Source organism: Elgaria multicarinata, chromosome 5 (genome assembly GCF_023053635.1).
Source record: "Elgaria multicarinata webbii isolate HBS135686 ecotype San Diego chromosome 5, rElgMul1.1.pri, whole genome shotgun sequence".
Taxonomy (NCBI): Eukaryota; Metazoa; Chordata; class Lepidosauria; order Squamata; family Anguidae; genus Elgaria; species Elgaria multicarinata.
This window is the reverse complement of record NC_086175.1, coordinates 33,671,221-33,686,071: the sequence shown is the minus strand read 5'-3', so window position 1 is coordinate 33,686,071 and position 14,851 is coordinate 33,671,221. Positions and strand designations below refer to the sequence as shown.

The 14,851-nt window shown below is 38.0% G+C and overlaps 1 protein-coding gene across 16 annotated transcripts in view; it reads left to right on the top strand.

Annotated features, from left to right (window-relative positions):
* DOCK9 (dedicator of cytokinesis 9) overlaps nucleotides 1-14,851 on the top strand; it is a 134,902-nt gene that overhangs the window by 11,407 nt on the left and 108,644 nt on the right. For 10 of the 16 annotated variants that reach the window (XM_063126089.1, XM_063126088.1, XM_063126093.1 and 7 more), the window contains exon 1: nucleotides 2,797-3,021. The exons of 4 other annotated variants lie outside the window; for them this stretch is intronic. In XM_063126089.1, the coding sequence (XP_062982159.1) occupies nucleotides 2,860-3,021 (162 nt within the window). In that variant the 5' untranslated portion in view covers nucleotides 2,797-2,859. Of the gene's footprint in view, nucleotides 1-2,796; nucleotides 3,022-12,341; nucleotides 12,487-13,401; nucleotides 13,605-14,851 lie in introns of those variants that run through there. 2 more of the 16 variants (XM_063126092.1, XM_063126087.1) reach the window with 2 other exon arrangements.

The window sequence follows — 14,851 nt, the reverse complement described above, 5'->3', positions numbered from 1 at the left end:
ATTGACACCTGGCAGTTTCAGTCCCATCCAAGCAAAGGCTTCCCCATACTTTAATGGGCAGGTTCATGGCTGATGGCAGAACTTTTATTTGGTGCCAATGCAGGATAAGTTATGAGAGCTTCAGCTATGGGGTGGTATGTACATGTAATAAATAATAATGATCAGGAGAGAGATTTCACAAAGTTTGTCCAGACAATGCAAGGGATATCATAGGAATATTGATTCTGCTCTAATAAGGCACTATATTTCTTCGATGGAACCTAGATGTAAAGTGGTATTTGTAAATATTGGGAAACAAAGGATGAACTGCATCTCTAGCTGGTGAAGACACATGCTATAGGACAGCTTTCCCCAACCTTGTGTCCTCCAGATGGTTTGGACTCCCATCAAACCTAGGTAATATGGCCAATGGTCAGGAATTCGGAAAAATTGAAAAAAATGAAGAAAAATGTATTATGGAATGTTTTATTTGAGCATGATGAAAAAAATGTTTAAGATAAGGTGTTCATATATTTACTTCTCCAAATGATTTTTAAAAACTATGCACGGTATCAGATTATTACAATTTCTGAGCACCAAGGACCAGCAAGTCCTAGGTTGCAAACTGAGACTACAACTCTCAAATGCAAGAGCAAGATACATTTCTGCCTCTAGGGGGCACTGCCATTGCAGCAGAGACTAAAACTGATAGTGATAGCTATAGCTCAAAAATGACTTTCATTAAATTTCATGTATATTCATTGAATTTTGGTCCCCCTTTTTTTCTTAGTTCTTTTTATGGGAATGGGTGGTTTGTCTGCTTGTCACTATGGAGGACTGGTGGAGACATAAATATTTTTTGTTGTTGGTTTCTTCTGGGTTTTTTTTTTTATTGTTTTTTGCCTGCTCATAAACTGGCAGAACCATAGAGGTGCCTTACAGTTCAGGAGCTTGTAGCTCTGTTTGTTACCAAAATTTAAAAATAAAATAAAAATAAAATTCAATTTGCAATAATTGTTTGAATACACTGTATTTTAATATACCAAATGTGATAATTTTACGCCAAACCAACTTGGACATAATTACATTTTATGTTCCTAAAGTAACAAAGTGACTTTCAATCTGAAAAAACTGCTAATATTGCATTTAATTTTTCTAAAAATTTCCTGTTCCACCCCCAAAACTGGGAAAACCTGTTTTTCCCCCCATGGCTTCAAAATTTCTGGAAATTTTACATCTCTAACCACTCATAGCACAAAACTCATATTTAAACTCATATTTAAATTTCCCCCTTCAGTGGGCTGAACCATTGTCAAAACAATGGTGCCAGCCCACTGGTCGCTGAAAGGGACAATTCATAGCGATAAAATAGGGTGTCAAGAGTTCCCTTGTGGATTGGGAAATCCTGTGTGAATAGATGTGTTTTCAAGTGGTGTTTAAAACTCGCCACCATTTCTGCCTCTATCTACATGTGGGATAGTGTTCCAATGGTGGGTACCACCACTGAGAAGGCCTTCTCAGATGATCTCAGGGGTTGATAAGGGAAGGTGGTTAGCTAGGTAACCTGGTCCTGAGTCATTTAGGGCTGGGTATGTTAGCAACAAGACCTTGAACGTGGCTCATGATCAGTAGTGACTCTTTTTTCTCACATACACATGGGAGGGTGGGGGAGGGACATCTTCTGCATCACATAAAGATTAACCTTAATAAAGGAGTCTTTATGTTGAACGTTCATGAAAATCTTGCCTGAATTGGATTTTAGAACTGAATAGCTGTAATAAAAAATGGCAGTTTGATTCTGTACACAATAATATTTTAAAATTTAAATTCATACTTGGACCCTGATCTTGAAGATATATGTTATCCTCCATACTCAGTGAGAGTTCCTTTCAAGTCCTACAGCCAGTTCTTACTTCTTTACTCAGAAGTAAGTCCCACAGTGTGTAAGAGGTTAATTCCATTCTAAGTGTATGTAGGATTATAGTTTTACAGTGTAATCCTATACATGTCTACTCAGATGAACTCAGGCAAATGGGTATAGAACTGTAACTGCACTTCCCTTGGGCTAAGCCCTATAGAACTCACTGGGGCTTGTATCTGCGTAGACATGGATAGGATTGAACTGTTAATCTCTCTTTGTTTTGGAGGGCTATGTGAATAAAATAACCATTTAGCCATATTCTATTTTTAACTAAATCAAAAATTACAAGCTCCTTCATTTGGCAAAGCAAAAAAGATAATATCAATTTTTTGTTCCCTAGTGGTTTTCTATTATCAGTACAGGCATATATGATTACTTGAAATAGGCGTGTACAGTAGCATGTGTTAAAGCGTTTCCATAGCAGCAGTAGGTGGGACATTTCTACTGAATCTTGATTTTTGTACAAAGGAGAGGGTTTCTTGTCAGAATTTTTTAATGCAGTATTAATCCCCCCTTCAGGTTAAGCAAAGAAACGTCGTCTACTGGTACGAATTCTAAGCTAAGCATTCTGGGAGAGCTTTTTCTTGCTGCAGATGAGAATTCTTTGTGCCTGGCAGTAGAAGCTGCAGCAGCATCCTTGTCAGCTTGAATAAGATTTGAGGATATTTGACAAACGGGAATCAAGGCATTTTCACCCCAGCAATATTACATTCCAGTCTATTTGTATTAGTAGCATTTGAGAGAGCATTCTGTTTGAGAGAGGGAGACATTGTGAGGTGTGGCTCTTGTTGAAACCTCCACAGGATTTTTGGCAGTCCGCTATGCGAGCTCACAATACGATGGCATTTAATCTGCTGGACTTGGTGAAGATGGTGAAGAAGACTTAAGCTTGTGAAGCAAAGGAATATATTCTTTAACTAGATCACTTAGCTTGAAATGAAAGCTGCAGTGTATTTGTAATGGGTTGCACGACTAGTGTGGTTTTATTTAAAGGTATTCGTACAGTTATTGAGAGAAACTGTTCATATATTTGCAAACATCAAGGAGAGAATAATGCCCTGGAATACATGGGAAATAGTTTAACAAAAGAAGACTCTGGAATATTGATCCATTCATTCCTGGTAAACATTGACTTATTTAATTAAGATTTTAAAAACTGATTAAGTATGGTTTTCTGTCTAGTCTTTATTAATACTTTATATCCTCTTTGGAATAGTAAACATTTTAAGTGCTTCTGTTTTGTCGAAAGTAGAATTTTTGTAAAGCATGGAGTGGTATCTTTATACATATTTATAGCAAGCTCTTTGCAGTTGTACAACTATATAAAACCTGTCTGGAAAATGCATATATTACTAAACTATAATGAAGAGCACAAGGTACTGGAAAAATGCAAACAAGTCATTAATCTTTTTTTATGTAATTAATGTGTTTGGTTGCAACGATGAGCAAAGGCATAAAAGAAGAAAATAAGTCAGACCTTTTCAGATAGCTTTTTATTTTTACATCCAGTTGCTCTCTAATCAACATTGCTTAATATACATTAGAAGGCTACTGGGTGGCACCTACTTAACAATCTAGTGATGTTCTTATTGACATTGGACTGATAGTACTTTGTAGTGGTGGAAATGTATCACCTGATAGTCCTGTAATCCATAAAACAAGTGTAAATTGCATTTTAATGGCTTGTGGAGTTATTTAAGGCTGAATTATGTACTTGAATTTATTCCTTTGTGTTAAGCATGGCTGTTGACAAAACTAGTATGTTTATCTGAAAAAGAGGTATATTTGTTAACCCAAGCTTTTACCAGGGCACTCCTAGATCAGAGGAAATATTCTGCATTAAGTTTTGTTATAGTTAATGGTAATCAGCCAGTTGTTTGTTTGTTTTTGGAATTGATCTGTTTGTTGCTCTACATTTTCTTACCAAATTCTCTCCTTATTTTGATATTTTTATTTAGAGCAAGCAATTTTCTTTGAGGTAAAAATGTTGAAACTTAGAATGATTAAAGAGTAATGAATTACTTTTATATAACCATGTAGTGTCAAAAGAAAAACTGTGGTCTGGAATAGTTTCAGTTAATTTATTAAAATGTTTATAAATTGCCTTTCTACTCAAAAGGGCCCCAAAGGAGATATACAACTTTAAAAACACAACAATCAAATTAAGATGGTAGGAAGCCATCTTTAAAACATCCAGAGAGCAGAATAAACTTTAAAACCTGTTCAAAGCAAGCTTAAATGTCCCGCCTAAAGCTAGGCAAAGATGGGGTCAATCTGACCTCCTTAAAGAGGTAGTTTCATAATTGGTGTGCTGCAACGAAAAAAGCACAGTGCCATGTCCCCACTAACATGGGTGGTTAGACATACAATGATTTCTTTGAAGAAGATTTAAATTAAGGAGATTTGTAGAGAGGACAGGATCTTTTGAATATTCCAGCCTCAAATTGTTCAGGAATTTGTAGCTAAGAACCAACACCTTAAACTGGCCTGAAAACTAATCAGGAACCAGTATAGTTTGTATAAGACTGGTGTTATACAGGCCACAAAGTGCACATGGGAAAGCAATCTGGCAGTCTTCAAGGGCGGCCCCATGTAGAGCATATTGCACTAACCTAAACAGGACGTGGAGTAGTTAGATGCATATCATATTTGTGGAGATTAATGCCAATCTTAACCTGCCACATTAAAAAATGTTAAGAATGCATATTTGTTTTGTGTTACTAAACAAAGTCAGCACCTTAATTATGAAGACATCTCACTTTGAAAAGATTATTCAAGGGAGAAATAGGTTAGCTACTCCATTTCCCCAAATCTTTACCACATCAGCAGATGTGATTCCCTTACTCCTTTGAAAACTTTGAAAGGAAAGCTTGTTTATTAAGAGTTATATTTTTAGGCATGAAGGTTACTGAGTGCCCTTTTGACCAAGGTCATTGTCGTAGATTTTGTTTCCTTTCAGTTTATCACTTGAATGTAAGCAAGTATTAAAAAAATCTTTCTAGGATCAAGGGCAAAATCCTAAAAATAGTTTGTCTCAAAGAAGCTCCTACTATTGTCTTATATTGTCTAGGAGGGAATAAATGTGTATGGGTAAATAGAAAAGCCATTTCAATTGTATACATTCTATATTTGTTGGGCTTGTAAGCATAAGTTGTATTTTTATGAATGGGGCCAGTTACAAAATGCTTTTCTTTATTTAAAGCATTTTTATCGTGCCTCTTCAGCCAAAAAGACTCTCAGAGTGTCTTACAAACAATCAATTAAAAACAAGATAGGCCTTGCCTGCATGCTTACAGTCTAAAAAGATATGACACAGAAAGAAAAAGAAATGGGCGTGGAGGAGGAAAATGCAAGTAGATTTTGCATTTTAATGTTGGTGGATGATTTGGATGAGGAGGTGCAGGGAATGCTTATGAAATTTGCAGTTGACAAAAAATTGGGTGGGATAGCTAATATCCTGGAAGACAGAAACAAACTTCAAAGTGATGTTGATAGGCTGGAGTGCTGGGCTGAAAACAACAAAATGAAATTTAATGGGGATAAATGCCAAGTTCTACATCTAGGAAAAAGAAACCAAATGAACAGTTACAAGATGGGGGGATACTTGGCTCAGCAATACTACAAACGAAAAAGGATCTTGGAATTGTTGTAGATTACAAGCTGAATATGAGCCAACAGTGTGATGTGGCTGCAAAAAAAGCAAATTCTATTTTGGGCTGCATTAATAGAAGTATAGCTTCCAAATCGCACGAGGTACTGGTTCCCCCTCTATTCAGCCCTGGTTAAGCCTCATCTTGAGTATTGCGTCCAGTTCTGGGCACCACACTTCAAGAAGGATTCAGACAAGCTGGAGCGTATCCAGAGGAGGGCAACGGGGATGATCAGGAGTCTGGAAACAAAGCCCTATGAAGAGAGACTGAAAGAACTGGGCATGTTTAGCCTGGAGAAGAGAAGATTGAGGGGAGACATACATGATAGCACTCTTCAAATACTTGAAAAGTTGTCACACAGAGGAGGGCCAGGATCTCTTCTCGATCCTCCCAGAGTGCAGGACACAGAATAATGGGCTCAAGTTAAGGAAACCAGATTCTAGCTGGACATCAGGAAAACCTTCCTGACTGTTAGAGCAGTACAACAATGGAACTAGTTACCTAGGGAGGTTGTGGGCTCTCCCACACTAGAGCCATTCAAGAGGCAGCTAGACAACCATCTGTCAGGTATGTTTAAAGTGGATTCCTGCATTGAGCAGGGGTTTGGACTCGATGGCCTTATAGGCCCCAACCAACTCTGCTATTCTGTGACTTGGCAAAGCCCGTCATGTTCATCTAGAAAATCCGCCACAAGCAAGACAATAAAGATGATACAGATGTTTCTGTACAGGAATAATACGTTTCCACAGACCTAAACCTATTAATAGTCAGGTAACTGTTCTGTACCAGCTGAAGTTTCTTGATCAGTTTCATTGCAGTAACCCAGTCTTGAAGTCAATAAATGGATTGCAGCAGTCAGGTCCTTAGCTTCCAGCAGTGGGCTGGCTTATCAGGCAAACCAAACAAATCTAGTGAAAGGAGCCCCAGACCACAGCCTCAACTTAGGAATCCAGGAGCAACAACGGATTCAGGAACATCACCAGATCATGTAGTACCCCAAACTATGAACTTGCCCATTAAGTGTGTGATTGTGTCCAGGACATAATCTGCCATCTGTATTAGTGTTATTGTTGTTTTTTGTCTAAATTGATCTTAGAATCCAATGTATTCTGGGTGGGATTGTATTCCCCTGAATGAGCAGGTATGGCATTCAGGGGTGCTCCTGGAACTAGCTTTCTTCCTGGATTGATAGCTGGCGTCTATGTCCAGAAGTGATTTTGTCCCATTTTGATTGGTGTGCCAACTATAGCCTTTTCTGAAGAAGGCTGGGCTTCATTAGATAACTGAGATGAGGTTTGCTGTCCTTGGAACAGTATCCAGAAGCTTCAGGTGGTGCAAACTCAGTTGTTGATGGGAACCTGGACTTTTGACCACGTTATACTAATGTTGCATCGGTTGCATTGGCTACCAAATTTATTTCAGAACCAATTAAACATACTGGTTATCACTTTTAAAGCCTAAATTATTTGGGGCTAGATATCTGAAGGACATTCTCCTGTTGCATGTCAAACAATTCACATTATGGAGTTGTTCTTAGACAGGTGAGTGAGGAAGAAGTAGTGGTGTTTGTGGCAGCTTTTAATGTTGGTGGATGTGGTGGTATTCATGTAAAGATTTCTGGAAATTTTGAAGGCATAGGGGGAAATCTCTCCCTCCCCCCCCCCCATTTTCTTCAGAACCTGCCTTGGAAACATTGGGAAAAGTTGAAATATCTGCAGTACTTACTTCTCAAAACTAAACTTATTTTACATCTTTAATTATTTTAAAATACTTTTTGAGGTATCATATAAAATTTATCTGACATATTTATGAAATACAGAGCACTTTTATTTATTTAATTTTTTTTTCTAGGATGCCTTTTAGGGTAAAAATCGTCCTAAGATGGCTTACTATACATGGTTACTAAGAAGTGAAACCCTCTTTGTTTAGTGGAGTTCACTCCCAGGTAATCATGCATAGGACTGCAGTCTTAAAAGTATAAATGCCTTGCAATGCAATTCTAGCCATGTTTATTCAGAAGTAAGTCCCATTGAGTTCTATGGGGCTTATTCCTAAATAAGTAGGTATAGGATTGTAGCTTTAGCTATTGCCATCTGACAAGTAAGGGGTGGGGTGGGTGTTGAACAAACATACATTTTGTAGTAAACAAGGAGTGTATTAATTAGACAATCTCATTTAGCTACAACATTAAGGACTAGCAGCATATTTGGATATCAGGTTAAACTTTATGATGTTGAAAACATGGTACTCTACAATATTCACAGGAATTAGCATTCTGTAATGCTATAGATTGTCTTGCATAAAGATCTGCATCTTACATATTTTGAGTGAGTAAAACTTTATTTTAAAGACATTTATAATTCCAAAAGATAAAATATTTCATAGTTTTTTCCAGGGTTCCCTCAAATTGCAATTTTTTTCTGAGGGGGAATTTCTTAAGGGGAGGGATTAAATATTGTTTTCTGATTTTTTTCCCTGATTTTATTCTGTTTTCACATCTCAATAAATGCACCTAAGCATTCGGAGGTATTTTCTTCTTGAAAAGCATAAGTTAAGTTGGATCATTGTGTTTCTGCATTTGATACATCTGTGGACAGCATTACTTGCAGGGGATAATATTGCAGGACCTCCAATCATTTCCCCAGTGAATGAGAAAGAAGTTCTATAGAGGTTCTCTGAGAGAGAGAGAGAGTTTTGGTTCCTTGTGGCATGGCACGAAGTAGGGTATCTATGAGCTGCCCTCTAGATGATGTCATGAATTATTGTTTTAAATTGTGCTTTGACTTAATAAGTAATTTGTATTAGTCTCTCTCTATAATATATTGTAATTAGTTCATAATATAGTAAAGGATAGCAAAGATTTAAGTAAATGTGTTTATTTATATTAATATCTTTCTGCATTTAATAACTATTGTTACTCTATGAAACTCTGGAGATTGCCCAAGTAAAATTAGGAGCTTAAATATTTGTCCTTTTGTTTTAAAAGCAAATTATGGCAGAGCTATTTTGGCTACAAATAATTATTGTCTTCTAGACAAATATGAATGAAGTTGCTGTTTTGTCAGAACAATAATGTGTTTCTATATTTTAAACTGGGTTGATGCTAATTCAGGATATTAATGTTGCCAGATACAATGCCTCTTAGTGTGTGTTCAAGTGGAGACTCATTAAAATTCAGCTTTTTTAGTTTATAGTACCTTCTCTATCTATTCTCCCTTTACTAACGCACAACACTCAAAAACACATACAACTAACACTCAACTGTTTTTGTATCACACTCACACATTGTCTAACAGCTGAATATCTATTGTGGTAATACTACTTTCTAGCCATAACATGCTGACCTGAAAAAGAAAAACTTCTGAGCAGTAGGAATGTTGATAAGCATTGTGTAACACCCTGTCAGCTGAGCCAAAGGAGGACTCCCAATAAACTGAACTGGTACAACAGCTTGGGAAGCTTCAGTGATAAAGTTTGTGCGTTATCTGTATGGTAGAGCAGGCAGCCAAACCATGAAATACTTTGGTTAGGTTGTGGTTTGTATGATTGAGACTGTTAGTTTTGTTTATAGTTCAGATTGGGCTTTTAAAAACAGTTTGGCATACTTTTGCACACTTTCTCGTGAAAGCAAGAAAGCAAGTACTTACACTTTTATTATTAAAACTGATCCTGTATTTGTGATATTGTATCCTGGACAGTTACTCAGTTGGTCATCTGTGTTGAGTAAAAATATCATTCTAGAGGTCAGGCAGGGAAGTTTTCATTAACTGCATAGTATCACCCCAGCCCAGCCATTGGTTTGTGAAAAATAAATAACAAAAGTCTGTGGGGAGAATAGGTTAGTAAAGGTATTGTGGAATTATTTGAAAGGCTGGATTAGATTCTAACTAATTCAGGACTAAGGCCTTTTCTACACCTAAGGATTATCCCAGGAAAATAGAGGGATCGTCCCTGCCTGCTCCCGGGATTTCCTGTGTGTCATTTGCATGCACAGGGATGATCCCAGAATATAGGCATGGTGTAGAAACAGTCTAAATATTGCTTCTTAGTGGCTATGTGTAGAACAGAAACCTTAGACAATCAGGGTTGCCTCTGTTATAAACCTGTTACAAATGTTAGGCGGTCTGACCTTTATCTACAAAATGATGCCGTTTATTCCAATAACGTACAAAAATATGAGATCACTTTTTGTGTTGGACTTTAAGCCCCACATACCTTTTCTGGTTTATTTGTTAAAGTTCTCAATTAGTGATAAATTTAACCTAGTCATGTGAGTAAATATGTTCATTTGTCTTTGAAATTCAAAAGCTAAATACACAAATGTGCATTTTAGGTGATGTTAATATTATATCCCAGTTTTATTTGTTTCATTTAATGTATAGGTTGTACTATTCCTTAGTTCTGGGGGGAAATTCAGCCTGTTGTCCAGATCTTAATCTTTGATGAATGGTATTTTTAAAAACAAGTGGATATTCTGACAGATTGTGCAGATAGATATTTATACAAGGAAGTGGCCAACAGCCAAATGTTAAAGCAAACTGTACCCTTTTTCCACAAAACATTTCAGCATTGTGCAGAGGCCTCCAGAGAGCTCTCCAACTTTATTCTTCTTTCTGTCAGCTATCTTTCTCTTCCACAGTCTCTTAACAAAGCAAGGGAGAGGGGCCAGGGGGCATCTAAGGATATTAGATCATGCTTCGGCGATCCAAATTTGGCTTCTCAGACACCAGTGATTTCTGTTCTATCTACTACACTGGAGAGATTGGCTAAGCTTATCATACTTTGATTTACCTTGCAGCTTTAAAAATTCCTAAACATTATAGTAGCACTGGAAAACAAAGGGATTGACTTTAAAACTGATCTGAAGGAAAGAGAAAACAATCTCCACCCACTTTAAAATGCACAATCTGAACATGGTTAAAGCAGTGCTTGGTAGTGTCATCTTTTCCTGTATATTTTCCATTCTCATTAGTGATTCCTGCGAACAACTATGATAGGATGACAGGCAGTTTTTTAAATTTTCAGTTGGTAGCTTATAAAATCATAGAATAGTAGAGTTGGAAGAATCTAACTCTTGCTCAGTGCAAGAATCCACCTTAAAGCATCCCTGACAGATGGCTGTCCAGCTGCCTCTTGAATGCCTGTAGTGTGGGAGAGTCCACTACCTCCCTAGGTAACTAGTTCCACTGTACTGCTCTAACAGTCAGGAAGTTTTTCCTGATGTCTAGCCGGAATCTGGCTTCCTGTAATTCGAGCCCATTATTCCGTGTCCTGCACCCTGGGAGGATCGAGAAGAGACCCTGGCCCTCCTCTGTGTGACAACCTTTCAAATATTTGAAGAGTGCTATCATGTCTCCCATTAGTCTTCTCTTCTCCAGGCTAAACATGCCCAATTCTTTCAGTCTCTCCTCATGGGGCTTTGTTTCCAGACCCCTGATCATCCTCAATGCCCTCCTTTGAAGTGCAGTGGAGTGCTGTGGCAGAAACTGTTGGTGATGACAAATATACATCATCAGTCATAGTTATGGCAGAAAGGTGTAGGTTGCGTCAGTTGCTAGGGGTGCTTTTTACCAGTAAGGACTTTTAGAGCAGTTTCCATCGCAGCAGAAATTACTACTACTTCCAATTTCACTTTAAAGCTCATCCCAAAGTACAGAGGAGGAGTGCTAATGGCCAGGTATTGTGATAATTTAGCTATGGAGAAAGGAGGAGCTGAAGAAGAGAGTGGGGCAGAGGCAGAAGCATAGGAAGCCAGCAGTTGGAATTAAGTTAGTGTGCTCAATTGGGGGAGCAGCTGCTCCTGCTGAAGGCCTGCTTCAAAAGTTTACAGAGTCACTGGGCAGAGGAGAACAGATGACATTGGCCATAGCATCTCTGTTATTACTGAAAGTTAAGTGATGGGGAAAGATTGTAAGCCTGTGGGCAGGGACTGTCAAGAAATACTTTTGTTAGCTGCCATGAGACCTTTTTTTGGCTGAATGGCAGCATAAAAATGCTTAAATAAATAAATCGGGGAAAGCTATTGAAAACCATGCTCTTTAGCCTGTGGGCTGCACTGTGGAGGTCTTTGTTGACAGACCAGCTTTGATGTTAATTTTGCTGCAGATATACCTGCAGAGCAGTCGGTACCTCTTCTTAAAAAGGTGAATTGGGAAAATGCTCCAGGTTCAAATTACACAATAACATATCATGGCTGCCCATGATGGATTGTCATGTCATTGCCTTTATTACAGTCATTTCCTAGAAATGTACAGCCTATTTTTTTGTTGTTTCCCTATGGTTACTGCCTTTTTGCAATTATCTACAGCTAATGGGTTGAATTGATGTCCAACCAGTAAAAGCAACTTATAATCTACAGCGAGATAAATTTTAAACTACTTCATCTCTGCACGAATCCTTTCTGCAACTACTTGCACACATGAACTAGCCCACGGCAGCTGTTTTGTGACACTTTCAAAATCCCAAATGTGCACACCAATCCCCAAAATAAAGTTGGGGACCCTTGTTGTACTGGATGGTGGGATAATTGTGTCTGCAGAGGTGCTGGTGCTGGTCTCAAATGTCTGGTCTGCCTGACTTATCGCCAAGCTAAGCAGGGTTATAATCTTCAGTTCAGAATGGATGTCTGGCTTCTTCTTGGGTCTTTGCAAGGATCATGACTGGCACTGGTTCTGATAGCACTTGAATTGTCTGCTGCTTGACTGAATTTAATCCAAGGGGTAAAGGAGCTGCTGTTAATAGCGTAACTTTAAATCAGGTGGTTAAGGAGTAGCTGCTGCTAATTCAGTATGACCAATCCCTGCAGTAGCTTATTGTGAGATGCTGTGGAATTGTCTACTGGGTGCATTGTACAGGGCGGTACAGGGAGGTGTCTGGAGTGTCTTTTCCTGGATGAGAAGCGGATGAAGAGGTATAAGCAAAAGAGAGTAGTTGATGGTGGTATTTCTGACTTCACTTCCTCTCTACCTGCTGTACAAACATTCTTCTTCCAAAATGAATTCTTCCTCTCTACTTGCTGTACAAACATTCTTCTTCCAAAATGAATTCTCCCTCCAGAGACTGACTGGAATCTTCTGAGCTCAGTTAGCTATAGATATTCCCATGGAAGCTGTCAAGACTTGCCTAAATTATATGTTTTCATTGTACAGTTCTTCTACTTTAGCATTGCCCCCTACCCCCTGCCTTGTTCATATCTCCTGCTCCCTCAGACTGATTCCTTGGTTCACAAATTTTTGTTATTTCTCTCTCATTCTTCAGTCCGCTTGGATAGGCACTCTAGATGTCTGCCTGGTGAATCCTTTCCATATGTTGCAGCCGTAAGATTACCTGAATACTCAGAACAGCAGCAACTTGTGTGAAAGTTGGCCACACTATTTCTCCTCTCCACAGCATTCATTACTTTTCTTTGCAAAGTAAACTGTTTTAGAGACAATCTTGGTTTGACATCTTGGGTAGCACAGTTTTGTCAGTGGAGAGCTGCTACATTAAAGGACAATAGAATACTTTTTCTTTTCGTGCCCTAGAGAAAACTTGGTTTCATATTGAGAATACTGTTCACTGAGAATGCTCTGACTTGTGTTAGGATAGTCAATTTATTATTGGAATTAATAATCTTGAAAATCTGCTGATCTGGAAGATTTTAAAGTGCAGGATTTGTTTGCTTCATTTTATGGAAGAAAATGCTTAATGTGCCTGACACTGAAATGGATCCGCCTCCTCTTCTCCCACACTCTTCTCCCCCCTCCCAAAGGGCTGGCCTTCGTCTGTCATGCATTCCCACCATAACTTGACTCAGACTGCTACAAATTAGCACAGCTACTTCATTCTCTTTGCAGCTTGAGGGTGGAAAGTTTGATTTGTCTTTAGATTACTGGTATGCTGCTGTTGGAAGATAAAATTGCTGAGGTTTATAATTGTGTTATACCTTCTTAATAAGAATGCTGGCAAGAACAAACAGCAAAAATATAAAAAAGGAACTTGTTATAGAATCTCCACAAAAGCGTCAGGATGTAGTGGCTCCTGAGCCAGAAATGGACAGTCCCGCAGAAGTTTTGGTAAGGTGCTGTGTGTGTGTGGGTGGGTGTGGGAGAGAGAGAGAGAGAGGAGAGAATGAAAGCGGCACAAACTGCATGGATTTTCTACTTGTAGGCTTAATGTCTTAATTTTCTACATACTAAAAGATCACGCCTTCTAATATTTCCATGCACTCTGCTGCTATGCAATTTTTAATGGTTACATTCTGTAAGATATGTTTTTTTATAAATATATTTAATAAAAACACTTTCCAGTTTCTCTTTCTAAATATCTAGTATTAAATGGATTTAATACATGTAAAGCAGAAACTCCCAGCCCTATGATATTTTAAGTGAATGTAAGGAAGCAAGTGTTCTACTGTCTGCAGTTTAAGGTGCATATAAAATTTGGTCTTTGAAATTTACAGATATTGTTGCTCTTGTTATCTTGTTGTATAGGTCTTAAAGGCAACACTTCTATTGTGTGCAGGCTAAGAATTTTTGCTCTTGATTAGCTGAATAACTTGAGTGGAAAGCAAGACATGTAGTGCATTTTCTGATGGAGTAATGAGAAAATTCTGCTCTATGTTAAAGAGGCAGTTTGTTGTTTATTTATTTATTACATTTCTATACCGTCCAATAGCCGAAGGGTGGTACAAGCATCTGGTTGCATGTTCTTTCTTCAAAATACATCTGAATTTTTTTCATGTATTGCTTTCATTTGTACTATGCAGGAGAGGGAGGGGGAGGGAGTGGAAATAACAGAAGGTTGTATCTTAATAGTTCATGAGTTGACACTAAAGGAAGTATGGTGGCCTTTTTTTAAAAAAAAGGTCCACCAACACACTGCACTCAGATAATTGGTTCTTTCAGCTGTTTGGCAGGACATTAACTAGAACATTGTTTTTAAACTTCACAGCTGCAAGTGAGTAATTGTTACAATTGGCAAGTCATCAACATTAGACCTAGGTGTATTGTTTGTTAAGACATGAATGGCTAATTGGACAATGTTAAAATAAAGATATTTTCCATGGGGAAATAAATATAACAAATGTTAGACCTGAAAAAGATTCACATGAACTCTGGTGGAGAAGACAATACTAAATTTCTGCTTGCGTCTGCTTTGAATATCCTTTTTGCCATATCTATATAGATGTGACATTTGGATGTGTTCTGTTTTCTTAAGTGTTTGTGAGGGGCAATGTGGGAACAATAAGAAGCAATGTTATGCCTTAATAGCTCATGAGTTGACCCAAAGGAAGCATGTACTGGTAACAACATTGAATGGA